A 16,150-nucleotide genomic window follows, 5' to 3' on the forward strand; every position below is an offset into this window, starting at 1 on the left:
AATGGGGCTGTTTTTGATACTCCGCCATGTTAGCTGACAATGTGTGGGCTGCAGAGGTGGTCTCAAAGTGTGGGACCAGTGGCTCCTGCCTTCCCAGAGTTTGTGAGAAATGTGGAATCTCAGCTCCTCTCAAAGTGGAATGAATCAGAATCTGCATTTTAACAAGACCCCCAGGTGGTTCCTTTGCACATTCGGTTGGGGAGCATCTCAGTGAAACACCTGCCACCTGCCTGGGCCTTTGCCTCAGTCTGGAGCTTTCCTCATCCCCTGTGAAGTGGGCATACAGTGCGTGACTTTCTTTCACACACTACTAGCAGATGACAAGACACTGAGCTCCATGCTCTTTCCATGCCCCGTTCCTCAGACTGGGGGCCTCAGAAGAAGGCATTAGATAAACTGACCCAGGTCACTGCATGAAATCAGGTGCGCCTCCTTGATCTCTCCAAGCTGAGCTCCCTGTAACCCGCTGGCAGTCAGGGAAAGCCCCGCCCCTGGGAGGGGCCTGGGATGGGTGGGGTAGTCTTAAGACTCTTTCTCAGGCCTGAAGTCTCAGAAACTGCAAGTTCTTGGGACAGATGGCTCTGACTTCATGTCCTTTTCTCCCTAGGTTTTTGGACATGACCCCAACACATGCTCTTTAGGGCTCTCTTAATTCATGACTCATTATTCACTCCAGCGAAGCTAGAATCTTCCTTCTTCCATCTCTCCTGGGCCCAAGAAATGCAGCTGAACCATCTGGAACAAGCCTGAGTCCCCTTCTGCGGTGGCCAAGGACTGTCTCTCGCCTTGAAGTTTGCATTTGGTGGTAAGGATTGGGGGGTGGAGCACTGTCAGTGCAGAAGTCTGGCTGGAGGCCGAGGGGTGGGGGAAGTGGAGGGGAGAGGGCGGTGATGGGCAGGAAGAGTTGGAAGTTTGAAAGGGGGAGGAGGAAGGGGTCCAGTGGCCTTGGGGCAGGGTCGGAGAGCCGGAGTGATAAACAGGGTTAGAAAGCTAGAGAGAGAGCGAGGGACGGTTCTTGAGGTGGAAAGTGGTGAGGACCGTAAGTTACGAGCCACTGAGCATGTAATGTAAAGGGGGAGCAGAGGTACAGCAAGAGGAAGATGGTGGCTTGGGGACACTGAGACATATGAGGTGGCTCTGGCTGAACTGGGGAGAGAGACCTGTCACAGGTTGGGAATGATGCCGTGAACTGGGAAGAAAGTACGAAGACTGCCCCCTCTCTCTGCCCCTCAGCTGCTTCTAGCTATGGAGGGACAGACCCTTGGAAGCAGAGGCCTTTCAGAAAAGCCTGCAGCCACCAGCCCAGGTCTGTCCTCGCTGGGTGCTGTCTTCATTCTCCTGAAATCTGCGCTGGGGGCTGGCCTGCTCAACTTCCCCTGGGCCTTCCACAAGGCGGGTGGAGTGGCCCCCGCCTTCCTGGTGGAGCTGGTAAGACCCTGGGGAGTGTTTGGGGGGGCGGGGGTCTCCCGGAGCAGGACCTTCTACAGAGCTGCCCGTCTTAGAAACTATATCTGTGGGGTTTGATTTTCTGACCTGCTCAGCTCAGGAGAGAAGATAACCCTCAGGCAGAGAACAGCCTCTACCTGCTGAGGTCTGCTGCCAGCCAGGGCTGGGGAGGATCCAGTGATCCTGGCATTTCAGCCGGGAGGAGGCCGGGAAGATGCAGTCTCTGAGCAACTACCTGGTCAACTGGCTTCTCTTGCCTGCTGGTCTCAGCTCCATAACCAAAGCGTCAGTCCGTGTGCAGATCAGATCAGGACTAAGACTCCCTGTGACACACGCACACCAAGCTGGGCCAGGCCCTCCTCGATGTCAGAGGCCTTCAGCCACAGCTGCTGGTTGCACGGAGCCTGAATTCCCTTTCCAGACAGTCCAGGGGCTGAGTGTCCTTGGAGAAGAGCTGCTGATAAGCGCGGCTTCATTTTGTTTGCAAAGATCCTTCTCCCTGGCTGATGGGAGCCGCCGTGTTTTGTGGTAAGCTCTTTGACGGACATTATCTCAAATGATATTTTTATGACAGCTAGCTGATAACAGGCGGTTCTAACTGTTTGTGGGCCACAGAGCCTTTCGTGTTCTTTTGGAAACTGCCGAATTCTGGGCTATGTCGTGTCGGCCGAGCACTCGCTCTGGCATTGGAGGGCTGACAGTGTGGGCTCTGTTCCCATAAAGCTTATTCTAATAGGGAACTCAGATAAGATACAAGAAGTCAAATAAGATAGTTTCAGACGGTGTGTAGTGCTCGAGGGTCATGTGACCGAGGAATGGCATGATGTGGTTGGTCAGGGGAGGCCTTTCTGAGGAGGTGACGTTGAGCTGGGCCCAGGGGAAGTGGAGGAACTGGTCCAGGCGCATGCGAGGGGCAATCGAGCTGTGTTTGGACGCATGCAGCAGAAAGGCCGCCCTTCCCGAACAATGAGGAAGAAACTTCCTCTCCCGCCACAGCCACAGCGTGTTAATGATAAAGCAGGTGTGGCTGCAGGAGAGGGGGCGTGGTCTGGCCCAGATATGGCCAGTCCAAGAGTGGCAGGCCAGGCTGTGTGGCACAGCCGTGGGTCCCCGCTCCTCACGCTTTGTGCAGCATCACCTGGGCACCTTGCCGAAGTGCAGATGCTGGGTGGGCCTGAGACTGCAGTTCTACGGAGCTCTAGAGTGACAGGGCTGTGGCTGCTGCTGATGTGGCTTGCATATGGTGCAGGGTGGGCTAAAGATTCCTGCCATGAGCAGACTGGAGGAGAGGGGACGCATGCACAAATAAACGGAAACTCTAGTCAAAGGAAGGCATCAGGCTGGTCATGGGCGCCCCCACCTCCAGTGTTTCCCCTCCTCTTAGCCAGCAAGATGTCTGTCCCTGTCCCTTTTACAAGGCCCCAACTTGAACAGAGGGAGCATTTAAACATCCCACTACTGGCAGGTCGGCGGTGCAGGGTTATAGGTCTTGCCCCCATTAGCATTAGAGGATTCCTGCTATTTAATGAACCCCAACCCTCTCTAGGAGCTGCAGAGAGTTGGAGCCTGGGTACAGGGTGCTAAGGGCCCTTTGCTGTCCTGCTGCTCAGGGGCTCCCTCTGACCCTCCCTCCCTTCCCATTCTCTTCATCCACAAATATCTACGTAGTTCCTGCTATGCGCCGGGCACTTCTATGGGAGCTAAATGGTAAGCAATAAAAGACACAGTCCCAGACTTCACCGGGCTTGGAGTCTGTGGGTGAGAGACCTCTGTAATATATGTACAGTTGTGAGCATGTGTCCTCGGGCTGCAGGACCAAAGGACCATAAACCAGGGAGGTTAAAACAATGGAAGTGTAACTTCTCACGACCCTGAACACCAGAAGTCTGAAATCAAGGTGTCAGCAGGGCCCTGCTTCCTCCAGAGGCTCTAGGAAAGAGTCCTTCGTGCCTCCTCCAGTTTGGTGGCCCCGGGAGTACCATGCTGTATGGCCATATCACTCTAATCTCTTCTCCATTGTCACACTACCTTCTCTTCTCTGCGTCTTCTCTTTTAAGGCCAGTTGTCATTGGATTTCAAGCCCACCCAGATTATACCAGTAAAGACCCTTTTTCATTTAATGCCATATTTATTACTTACAGCTGCAAAGACTGTGCCCAGGAAGTCACTCACACAAGTTCTGGAGCTGAGGATGTGGCCTTATCTTCTGAGAGACCACTATTCAGCTTACCGCAGGCACAAATGTGCCCAAGAATGTTACACTGAGTGGACGAAGCCAGATACAAATCGTGTGAAATTAGAAAAATGTTAGATTAGTGGTTTCTTCTGGGAGACAGGATGGGTACAGAGAGTGATCAGGAAGTGGCAGGAGGGGACATCAGGGGTGTGTAGTGTGTTCTGTATCTCTTAGGGGTACGTTTGTTGTACCTCTTCCAGTGATGCCTTTATACAGGTAACACACAGCCCATGCAATTTTTGAAGAGTCATTTAGATGCTGGGTTTCTGATGCCTCATTTGTCCAACTGGATAGAATGGTATGAATCCCAGATTCACAGATTGACAGAGAGCAAGGCCTTGACAATCCACCCGCTTTGCAGCTCTGGTTTCAGGACAGGAGGGGAGCCCCCAGGCTGTAGGCAGCTGTGACTTCTGCAAGTGAGAGGCCCAGTGGAGGGGGCCATATTGAAGTCCCGGGAGCAGCTGGCTCGGGCTGTGGTGGTGGGCGTGCCCTGGCCCACAATCCTCCTCTGCAGGTCTCCTTGGTCTTCTTGATCAGTGGGCTGGTCATCCTGGCTTATGCTGCCTCCGTCAGTGGCCAGGCCACCTACCAGGGCGTGGTCGGAGGGCTGTGTGGCCCTGCCATCGGGAAGCTGTGTGAGGCCTGCTTCATCATCAACCTGCTCATGATCTCTGTGGCCTTCCTCAGGGTGATCGGGGACCAGCTCGAGAAGTGTAAGTACCTTTACTGGAGTGGAGGGTGGCCCCAGGGTTGAAGCCTGTTATGCTCCTGGTTAATGAGCAGGACATGGACACTGGGATGGCAGAGACCAAGACCACCCCGAGCTCCTAACATCATAGGGAAAGGAGACTTGGAATCAAGGAATGCCGTAGCTGGGATGTCTAATGGGGTCAAATGTCTAGTGGTTTTACAAATGGGAAAGTGCAGTCAACTACAAAGAAGCCCTCATGAGAGATAACCAGTAATGTCTTAAATTTTGGGATGTTGAAGACTCGCAACGCCTTAACCTCGAGCACCTTGGCCTCTAAACCCCGCCCCTAACAATTTTCCTCTAAGCACTGCTTTGGCTGCATCCATTTTCATTTTTATTCTCTTTAAAACATTTACTAACTTTCACTCCGATTTCTTCTTTGGCTCATGGGATGTTTAGCATTGTGGTTTGAGTTCTGATTATTTGGGCATTTTCATACGTTTTGGTTTCTACCTTAATTGCATTGTGGTCAGAGAACACACTCTGCGTGATTTCGGTTTTTAGGCATTTGAGATTTGTTGTATAGCTCCCCACATATTCCATCTTGGTGAGCGTTCCACGTGCGCTGGAAGGATGTGTATTCTGCCGTTGTTACATGCATTGTTCTAGGATTCTCTATCAGGTCAAAGTGGTCCAGCTTTGACCATATCATCTTCCACAGCCTTGTTGATTTTTTTGGTCTAGTTATTCTGTCAGTCTGAGAGAAGATTATTAAAATCTCCATCTGTGATTGCAGATTTATCTATTTCTCTCTTTAATCTGTCCATTTTTTTGCTCATGATTTTTGAAGCTCTGTCATTAGGCACGCACACCTGAATTACCCTTTTATTATTGTGAAATAATACCTTGTCATTAAGTCGACCTTCTCTGCTATGAATGTAGCCACTCCAGCTGCCTCAAGATTAGTGTTTGTGCAATATTACTATTCTCGTCCTTTCACTGTGAATCTAACTGTGGCTTGGGATTTTAAAATGCATCTCATGTAGACAGCATATGGTTGGGTCTTGCTGTTTTATCATCTCGATGACCTCAGATGTTTGACTGGAATGTAATTATTGATATGATTAGACTTCAGTCTACCATTTTGCTATTTCTTTTGTTTGTTCTGTCACTGGAACCATGCATGAAAAGGCCCCTGGCTCTGGAATACTGAAATAAAAGCGTCCATGTTTTGGGCACCACCCTTATCCCAAAAAGCATTGAGGTTGGTAGATCTGAACCTCGTGGTGGGTAAACGGGTACAAAAATGTCCTGCTTGCCAGTGGCAAGTCGAGATCATGTCATCTGGTAGTGATGCTGTGTGAAGGATTTTGAGGCTGCCTTCAGGATCAATAGCAGAGCGCGTGAAATGAGTAGAGCATCGATTAGAATACAGGCCATCTTGGCTCTGTATTGACTAGAGTGGAGAGAGCATTGTTTGCATGTTTCCGGTTAGGTATTCGGGGATGGGTCTTTCTGTAGGCAAGTCCAAGCTTCTTGAGAAGAGGGCTACATAGAGGTCGGGGAAGTCACTGCATGTACTGGGTACAGATGACTTGACTATAAGTGACTGGTACTGAGGACATCAAGGACATCTTAGAAAGTGTGGGTTCAGGACAGAGTGGGTGTAGCCCTGATGTCAGAGCTGGGGTTTCCTGGCTGCAGGAGATGCAGATGGATAAGCAGGGGTGGCACTCCATCCCATGCCACCTGGGGTCTGTCACTCACTGAGATCTCTGGGTGCCTTTGGTGCGTACCTTCTCCTGGCGTCTCTGGCCCAAAACGCTTGCTCCGCCCTCCCACGTGGGTGCCTTTGTCCAATGACCACGATGTGGAACTGTCCCTCTATGTGGTTTTAGTAGAAACAATCTATTTTCCTAAGGGGTTTCTTTGTATGCCTGGTTTTATTGAGAACAAAGAAAGGGCAGTGCAGGTATCCCCAAGTGGGCCATGACCCAGCTCTCAGCCACCCCCCAGTCCGGTTGCAAGGGGCTGCCTCACTTCATGGGTTCTAGCCCCAAGGCATCTCCCCTTTGCTCTCCTCACCCCAATCTGTCTTATCTCTGATGTCAGCTTCAAATTCTCCATCTTACTGTGGTGGAATGAAGATGGGCCCAGGGTTCTCTGGTGTTCCTTCCACCGTGAGGTCGGTGGGGTCTGTGCCCGTTCTCCGATTCAGGGTAGACGCTGATGGCTTGACTCAGCAGAGTAGGGCAGATAGGACACCATGCCAGTTCCAGGCCTGGCCTTTAAGAGAATGGGCACTTTCCACCTTGGTCTTCAGGAACCCCAACCACCATGGGCTAGGCTACTGAGGGGTTCATATGGAGAGGCCTCAAGACTATAAGGAAGGCCTGGCTGAGCTCAGGTGTCCCCACCAGGTACCAGTTGTGGATGGAGCCATTGAGGACCCTCCAGAACAGGCTTCCCACCAGCCAAATACACCCAACTGACCCTAACTGGTCCCATGTGGAGCAGAAGTGGCCAGCTCAGCCCAGCCTAATTCTTCATCTCCCGTTGGAGGCAGAAAATAAAGTAGTTGTTCTAGGCCACCGTTTGGGGTAGTTTGTCATGGGGCAGTGACAGTGTGGTGGCGCTGATGCAAAACAGCTGGGCTCTCCCCAGCCCCAGCCCCACAAAAGCCACCCCAGGCCCCCGCTCGACCCCGCATACCCACTAAGCTCTTGAGCAGAAACAAAAGGATCTTTTGCAAGAACAGAAGGACCCAAGTGCCTCAAGGTCAAAGATAGGTCGTTTTGTCTCCTTCGTTGTGGATTCCGGCACTTAGAGCAATGCCTGAAGGATCTTGAATGTCTATTGAATGAATTCCTATAGCGGGATTCCTTCCTTTGTGGTGGCACGAGACAGAGTCCCTGTCAGGCTTGTCATTCCATCCCTTTAGACTCACAGGACTGACTTAGTACCCATGACAGACCCCGCCCAGGGACTGGGAGCCTGGAACACGTGGCGGGCGGCTGGGGGAAGGCTGTGCAGGCTCACTGCAGGTCCCACCTCCTTCCCGCCAGTGTGTGACTTCCTCCTGTCCAGTGCCCCGCCGGCCCTGCAGCCCTGGTACACCGACCAGCGCTTCACCCTGCCCCTGCTCTCCGTGCTGGTCATCCTGCCCCTGTCCACCCCAAAGGAGATCAGTTTCCAGAAATACACAAGGTACGCGCTGGAGGTGCTTCCTGGCAGGGAAGTGGCTCAGACTGGGTCCTTGCCGGCTGGCAGCCTTTTCATCTACCTGGGACAGGGGTGCTGCCAGCACTGGCCTTCCTATTCGTAGGAGGAGGAAAAAGACTAAAAAATACACATATGTGTACATTAAAAAGTACACATATGTGTGATAGAAAATAGAGATAAGCAAAAGGGAGAACTACCATAATGACATAGTTTGCTTCTGACATTTTGTTATTTCATTATCACAGACTCGATATGCATGCACACACGTGCACATGCAAGCACAGAGAGAGACACAGACATACACACCCTTTTACGATCTGTGGCTTTCTGTATACTTTTGAAAAAATAAAGCCTGATAAAAGTATTCATGCAAATTAGCAACCCGCCTTTCCCTATTGTGTTGAGAGCAACAGTGGATTTTTCACTTTGGAAATAGAGAAGTGAGCAGTGGGCAGGAGACCCAAGCCCCCTTGGTGTCCCCAGCCCTTGCCAGTCTCTCTTGTCACATTCGGCCAAGACAGGGGTCCACCCTTGCCATGAACGGTGTCCCGACTTAGATGCCAAATCTGAGTGGCTCTGTGGCTGTTGGAGAGACAGGGGCTCCAGTAGCTGTCACAGCCTCGCAGGTGCTGGCCCCATTACAAACTCGGCAAATCTAATCTCTGGATCTGAGAACCGCCCTGCCTGAAATGAACTTCCTGCTGTCCCCATTGTGCAGAGAAGGAAATCGAGGCTCAGCTGTGAGAACTTTGCCTGACGCCTTGCTGGGGTGGGCAGAGCTGGCATTCAGACCCCACTCTGTGTGGCTCCCAGGCCCTGCCTGGCAGGGCTGGTGTCCCTGTGCATTTCTGATCGCTCTCTATGTGTTAGCATCCTAGGCACACTGGCTGCCTGCTACCTGGCCCTGGTCATCATGGTGCAGTACTACCTCGGGCCTCAGGGCCTTGTTCGTGAGCCCCACCCTGAACCGAGGTGAGTCTGAGAGGACGGCCTCTCATGGCTTCCTGAGAGCTGCAAGGGGATCCTCGAAGGAAGGACACTTGTCCTCCCCCATGGTTTGCACAGAGCCCTGTCTCCTCTCCTTGAAATCTTCTATGTCTCCGATGCCATAGGGCCCAGCAAAGACCCCTCTCCTCCTTCAGAATGGACACAGCTGTTGCTAGTAAGTGCAGGGACAGGCCGAGGATACCAAAGCACTAAACGCCACATTAGCTTAAGGCTCCTAGGCTGTTGCAGAAGTGTCCCCACAGACTGGAGGCAGCAGAACTTACCAAAAAGAAAGACACAGATGCCAGGCAGAGGGAACAGGGATGCACAGAGGCCTGTGGCCGGTGTCGCCTGACCAGCTTGAGCAAGACCGAGAGTGGGGGTTGGGGGTGCCCTGTGGGGACACGGAGCTGCAGCATGGACTTCAGCTTGCTGGGAGGCCACTACAGGGTATTGAGCACATCTGGGGTTTAAAACCAGATCTGCTAGTGACAGGCCAGCTCCGTGGGTGTGTGACCCGTGACGTCACCCAGGCCCTATGCCACCATGCCAACATTCTTAATTATTGTCGAACAAGGGACCAGCACGTTCAGTTTGCACTGGGCCCCACAAATTATGTGGCCCCTTCTGGTTGATGGATTGGAAGTGGAATGTGAGAGAGAGAAGAGTCTAGGGTGACTGAGCTCTGGGCCTGAGCACTGGGAAGGGTGGTGGTGCTGTCCCCTGGGATGGGTAAGATGGACAGGAGCAGGTGGCTAGGGAAGAAGGTCAGGCGGAGATGTCAGGTAGCCGGTCAGACCTGTGTGTCTGGAGTTCAGAGATGCCTGGGCTAGAGAGAAGTGTGATTGGGACTGGCCCAGAGATGGCATTTAAGGCCGGGAGCTCGGGCGCGACAAGCACTCAGAGCCTGCGGTACTCCCTCTGGCACTGGGGGGTGGGGCAAGTAGAGGGAAGAAGGAGCTGGAGAAACACCCAGAGGGCTGGGGTGTAGGAGGATGTGTTAGCTTCCTGGAGCTGCTGTGACAAATTACCGCAGACCTGGCGGCTTAACACAACAGAAATTTATCCTCTCTCAGATCTGGAGGCCAGAAGTCCAGAATCCAGGTGTGGGCAGGGCCGCACTCCCTCTGAGGCTCTGGGGGCGGCTCCTCCTTGCATCCTGCAGCCTCCAGCGGTTACCACAGATCCTTGGTGTTCCTTGGCTGACAGATGGATGCCTCACTCTGGTCTCTGCCTCCATCATCACAGGCCTTGTGCATCTGTTTTCTCTTCCTATAAGGACACTAGTTGTTCCATTAACATTCAATGGACTCTGGTTCATATGATCTCATCTTAATGTAACTAATTGTATCAACAGAGACCCTCTTTCCAAATAAAGCTTTATTCTGAGGTTCCCAGTGGATGTAAATTGGGGGCGGGAGACCAGGGGACACTAATCAACCTAGATTAGTGTCAACTAATAGATAGAGGGCATTAGAAGGTGGTTCTCAGAAGTCAATGAACAAGATTTCAGGAAGGTTGGTGTGATTGCCACCACATGTTGCTCCTGGGTCGCATAGGACTGAGCATTGGACGTCAGTTTGGCCATGTAGGCCACTGGTGACGTGACCAGCTTGGTCCGGGCAAGAGAAGAGCAAAAGCTCAGGTGGATTGGGTTCAGGAGAGAGGAAAGGAGGCGGGAAGGAGTTTTTCTGAGTGGAGGGGGAATGGGCAGGAGCTAAGCGGGGACAGCCCATGTTTATACCGATAGGATAATCCTGCTATGACAAATTACCATCAACTTGCTAGCTTAAAACAACACAAATTTATTATCTTATAGTTCTGCGGTTCAGGAGTCCACAATGAGTCTCACTGGGCCAAAATCAAGGTGTTGGCAGGGCCATGCTCCTTTTTGGAAGCTCGAGGGGAGAATTTGTCTCCTTGCCTGCTCCAGCTTCTAGAAGCACTCACATTCCTTGGCTAATGGCCCCATCTTCCTCCATCTTCAAAGCCAGCAATATTTTTTCTCTCTGACCCTACCTCTGACCTGACCACAGCTAGGAAAGGTTCTCTGATTTCAAGGAATCATATGATACATTGGGCCTAGATAATCCAAGATAATCTCTTCATCTCAAAGCCCTTACCCCTTAATCACATCTACAGAGGCCCTATTGTCATGTCAGGTAACATGTTCACAGGTTCCTGGGATGTGGACCTCTTTGGGGGCCATTATTCTGGTACAACCAGGAAGCCCTGATTCTATAGCAGGTGCTGTTTATACCCCACTCTACTATATGTCCCCAAAGGTGCCAGAGGCTGGCATCTAGAGCTGCTCGTCAAAGGAAGCTGGAGGGCCACCATGCCAAAAATTCTGCCCTGTGCACACTTCAGTTTTTTAGGCAGCTTGGACAGAGGTCAAACCATCCTTGCACTTTGGGGGTCTGTTTGATGGATGCAGCCTGTGGTCCCCAGCCCCTGACCTCACTGGGAGCAGGCAGCTTCAGAGGGAGGTTGGGAGTTCTGCTAGCCACGTCCCACTGAGTTCTGCCTGTGTAGAGAATGTCAAGTTACCAAAATGTCAGCACAGATGGATTTAGAAAGTACAGCATTGAACACGCATCCTTTTCCATCCCCCCAAACCTGGTAGTGAACATAATAATTAAAAAATACTTAACTGTCATGCTTAGTTACACCTTCCTAGTATTATTTAAAATTCATCTTCAAGCCGAAAGTTGTTTTGAGTTTAACTTTTTGTAATAAACACCTGTTCTCATCTGTTTGCAGTCCTTCCTCCTGGACCTCCGTGTTCAGTGTCTTCCCCACCATCTGCTTCGGATTTCAGGTAATCTTAGCATCTGTGTTGAAGAGAGTGGCCTTTGCAGGCTGTGGTGACTCCCAGCTCCCTTGGGAGAGTGTGGCCTCGCTATCAGGAGAGAAGTTTGAAGACTTGTTCTAGGATGCAGAGGGTTGTCTTCTGGAGACTGTGGGTGCCTGTGGGTTGGCTCCTGGGCTCAGTGAGGTGTGAATTGCCATTAAAATTGGGAACCCGGCCCCCACTGACAGCCAACAGCAGCAACACAGTCTTGTTGAGTCCAGAGTAGAGGGTGGGGATCTGGCATCTGTCCCCTCCCCTGCATGGCTGTTGCCATACCTGGAGGCCCAGAGCTGCTCACTTCCTCATGCAGAATGCCTGGTGGATTGTGCCCCAGGGGTCTTGCTGCCTCCTCAGGAGGCTTGTAGTCTAGGAGGGCTGGAAGGTATGCAAGTGGCCGCATGGCAAGGGTACAGGACAGAATATACAGAGTTTCTGAGAGAGTTCATGGAGTGAGGATGGGTTGTGTGTGTGCAGTCCAACAGAGGGGCTTCTGATATAGCCCTGGGTGGGGCAGATTCAGAGACACCCTTTTTTAGGCATTGATGACTGAAAGCATCTTGAAGAATGTGGGAAGAGGCCAGGTGAAGCGGGGGCATTCCAGCTAGAGAGGACAGCTCAGGTGAGCCATGGAGGGGAGAGGGTCCTGGGTGCAACTTGAGAGCTATAAAGGGCTTGGCTAGGTGGGTGCTCCATGGGGTGCCGGAGGGTGCTGTAGAGGGTAAGGGCTCTGCTCCCTGCTTCTGTCGCTCTTGGGGTTTTCCAGGCTTCTAGCAGGTGGCAGCTGACTCCATTCTTTCATTGTTTATTTTAGAAAAGATTCGTCTGTCTCGTTCTTAAAAAAAACCTATCTACCACACCAAAACAAAACAGCCCCAAAGCAAAATCAAGTTCTCAAGGGAGTGTGGTTCAGGACTGACGATATCTCAGCAAAGCCTGAGGTTTTCTTCCTTCCTCCACCAACTAGCTCCTGTTTCTGTTCTTCGTCTTGCATTTTCTTTGAGAAATATTTTTCAAAAAACCCTGAAACGTTTCCATTTTTCTTCTTTATAAATGAGTTGATTTAGCAAGCCACTTACAGGAATTTCTCACATTTCTTCTTGCACACCCAATATTTTGAAAGATCCAAAGTGATGATTTTGCTGTCAACTGTTTGGATGTAGTTTAACCATCCTTCTCTCCCAAGCTTGAGCACCATATGGTGTGGCAGGCTTGTGCTGGGGGAGGGGTCGCTTTCCAGAAGCTTACGAGAGGTGCCCCCCTCACCTTTGCTTCATTCAATTCTCCTAGCAACCGAGGCCTGAGCTGCGGTTTCCAGGGACAGGGGATGTGGCAATGGGGAGTTGGGGAAAGATATAAATTGCCAGGGCTTGGGTGGGGCTGAGGCCAGAGGCATGGCTGCCAGGATCCTACTTGGAGACTCAGGAGTCTGGGGGTGAGGAGAGCAGGTGTAGACGAAGATGGGTGAGGAGTGGGGCAAGGCTGGGGAAGGGGAAGTCTCCTGTTGTCATAAGGAGCTCTGAGCTGGTTCAGATACCCGCCTCCCCGGGACTCTTCTGCTGTTGGTTTTTTAAACAGCTTTATTGAGATATTACTCACGTGACATACCCATTTAACGTGTATAATTCAGTGGTGTTTAGTATGACCACAGAGTTGTGTAACCATCGCCACAGTCAATTTTTATTTTATTTTATTTTTTTATTTTATTTTTTTTTTAGGTGAGGTTCACAGATTGCAAGGACCTTGTCAGCTTACAATCCCTTACTTTTTATTTTTTATGCTTACAGCACCTGGTCTTCCTAGGTGGTCTCCCATCCAAGTACTAACCGGGCCCAACCCTGCTTAGCTTCCGAGATCAGACGGGATCAAGCTTGTTCAGCCACAGTCAATTTCAGAACATTTTCATCACCCCCAAAAGGAAATCTGTACCTATTGCCAGTCATCCCCCATCCCCCTCATCCCTCCCCCAGCCCGCGGCAACCACGAATCTTTCTGTGTCTGAGGGTTTGCCTGTTCTGGACATTTCATCTAAACGGAGTTCTCCAATATGTTGTCCTTTGAGTCTGGCTTGTTTCACAAGGCATCATGTTTTTGAGGTTCATCCATGTTGTAGTATGTGTCAGTATTTCATTCCTTTTCGTGGCTGAATCATATTCCACTGCGTGGGTAGCACAGTGTGTTTATCCATTCTTTAGCCCATGGACATCGGGCTGTTTCCAGTTCTTAGCCAGTACTTGCGCCTCTGCCCTGCCTTCCATCACTGAGGAGTGGAGAGCCTGCGGGCAGCGGGCAGCATCACAGACGCTGTCCCAGCATGGCAGCACTGCCCTGGGGAGACCTGCTTTATTTCCCCCATAAAACCAATGGAAACATAAACCAGGAGTCTTGGGACAAACAGAGGAAGAAGGGCAGGGCTCCATCAAGCCACCGCCAAGCGTATTCCCCATTTCTAAACTGGGGAGACAGGAAGGAGAAGCACTGATCCTCGGAGTTCCACTGCCAGTTGGTTGAGGGTTACCAGGGGTGTTAGGGCCCCACTTGTCTGGCTGAGCTGGGCTCCTGTGACATCAAAGAAGACCCAGGGCAGAAAGCCAAAGGTGCATTGGCTCCCTGAGGCGAGTCTGTCCCTGAGGTGTGTGTGAACTCACCTGGGTTGGCTGCCACCACCATGACAGCTGGAATCAGGAGAATGTGTGCTCTGTGGGGCTGGGGACCATGTTGGGCTAGTTTATGTGGTACCCTAGACTTGCAATGAGTCAGACTGATAAGCATTTGAGTGCTGGGGAACTGGGGTTGGGTGGAAGGCAGACCCATGGTTGTGGATGGGCTACAGGGATGGATAAATGAGTAACCCATGGAGTGTTCTTCAGCTGTGGGCCAGGCATGCGTTTGGCATGAGTGAGGTAGCTGTAGTCCTTGCCATCATGTAGCTGACGGTCAAATGCTGAACAAGCAAACCCAAACCTGCTCACACTGGGGGCACAGGGACACATGGGAGAGGAACTTGGCCCAGATGGGGAAGGCTTTCCTAGAAGATGAGTACGAGCTGGCTGGACCAGGAGAGATGCATTTTATAGTTAAATTTGTATGGCAATATAATAAGTACATATAAAGTATATAAATCATAAGTATGTGTTCTCCCATGTAACCATCACCCTGGTTAAGTTATAGAACAGTATCAGCCCCCTGAGGGGCAACCACCCCACTCACAGCACGATTTTATTTTCTGTCACCGTAGGTGGTGGTTCTTAAGTGGGGAATGATTTTGTCCCCCAGAGGACATTGGGCAATGTCGAGACATTTTTTTGTTGTAACAAGTAGAGACAGATGTCCCTAGGGTTGAGGCCAAGAATGCTGCTCATTATCCTACAATGCACAGAACGCCTGCTAAGTATCAGTAGTGCTGCCGTCGGGAACCCCTGTTCTGGCTTGTTTGGCTTATAACTTGAACTTCTCAAACATGGAAACATTCTTTTATGTCTGGCTTCTTTTGCTGAACATTAGAGCTGGAGTTTCTCCCACGTTGAGACGTGTAGTGTGTTCATCCCTTTTCAGTGCTGTGTAATATTCCACCAGACGAATATCTGGTGATTTACTTATGCCTTCTATTTTTGGGAGACATTTGGGTTGTTTCCTGTATTTTGAGACACTGATACTTTTTAGATCACTCGAAATGATTCTAATGCCAAACTGGCCCGAGTCCCATTGTGTCCTGCCTCTGTCTTCCAGTGTCACGAAGCTGCTGTCTCCATCTACTGCAGCATGCGCAACCAGAGCCTGTCCCACTGGGCCCTGGTCTCTGTCCTGTCCTTGCTGGGCTGCTGCCTTGTCTATTCACTGACAGGTAAGGAAGGCCCTGCCTGGGGTGTGCTAGGCGCAGTGCTACACAGTTGGAGTGCCTTCACTCATTTAATCCTTACATAGGAGAGTCCTTATCTCATAGATGAGGAAACTGAGGCTCAGAAAGCTTCCATGGTTTTCCCAAGGTCTCCCATCTAGATGTGGCAAAGCTGAGACCCTGACCCTGGCCCAGCTCTCTCCAAAGCCCCTGCTCTTGCACACTGTGCCTCTGCCCTGCTGCAATAATGACGGTCATCATGGTGTTACACGTGGGTCATGGTTTACAAAATGCTCTCATGTATTCAGTGGATTTGGTGCTTACAAACCTGTGCTGTAGGCAGGAGGGTCTTCTAAGGTGTTGGAAGTATGGCTCAGAGATATGCTGTGACATGCCCAAGGTCACACAGCATGCCCTTGACTGCCCACCTTGCGGCTCCTTGTTCTTTCGCCCGTTCATTAGAGCCTCTGACTCAGGAAGCCCATGGGCTACAGCGAATGTGTCAGGTGCCCTAGATGCCTGTGGTTACCTAAGAAATTTCCTGGGTGACCTCCGTCAAGCAGGGCCGGCCTCTGTCAGTCTGTGGCCCCTGGGTTGGAGGGCCATGAACCGGCGATTGAGAGTCACCTCCAGACAGTTCAGGTCCAGGGCCAGCAGGATCATGAGACCAAATGAGTCCTTGGTCAGAGATGGGTGTCTCAGGACGGGGGACCAGGATGCCGAGAGGCAGTGTTGGGTTGTGGGGACGGGGCCTGGCGTGCTGGACCTGATTCTGTGGTAACTAGCTGTCTATGTGATTCTGGCAGTTGTTGACGCTCTGGGTCTTGTTTTTCCCCATCTGGAAAATGGGTGCACTGCCGGCTACCTCCTTTTTTT

General features: G+C 51.3%; 1 protein-coding gene across 1 annotated transcript in view; it reads left to right on the forward strand.

Moving 5' to 3' along the window:
- Positions 1-554: 554 nt before the first annotated feature.
- SLC38A8 (solute carrier family 38 member 8) overlaps positions 555-16,150 on the forward strand; it is a 19,842-nt gene continuing 4,246 nt past the window's right edge. The window contains exons 1-7 of the mRNA XM_039888519.1: positions 555-805; positions 1,234-1,428; positions 4,200-4,398; positions 7,442-7,583; positions 8,469-8,570; positions 11,349-11,406; positions 15,166-15,280. Coding sequence (XP_039744453.1) covers positions 1,246-1,428; positions 4,200-4,398; positions 7,442-7,583; positions 8,469-8,570; positions 11,349-11,406; positions 15,166-15,280 — 799 coding nt within the window. The 5' untranslated portion in view covers positions 555-805; positions 1,234-1,245. The remainder of the gene's footprint in view (positions 806-1,233; positions 1,429-4,199; positions 4,399-7,441; positions 7,584-8,468; positions 8,571-11,348; positions 11,407-15,165; positions 15,281-16,150) is intronic.

This window comes from Pteropus medius, unplaced genomic scaffold (assembly GCF_902729225.1).
Source record: "Pteropus medius unplaced genomic scaffold, Ma_sr-lr_union100, whole genome shotgun sequence".
In the NCBI taxonomy this organism is placed as follows: Eukaryota; Metazoa; Chordata; class Mammalia; order Chiroptera; family Pteropodidae; genus Pteropus; species Pteropus medius.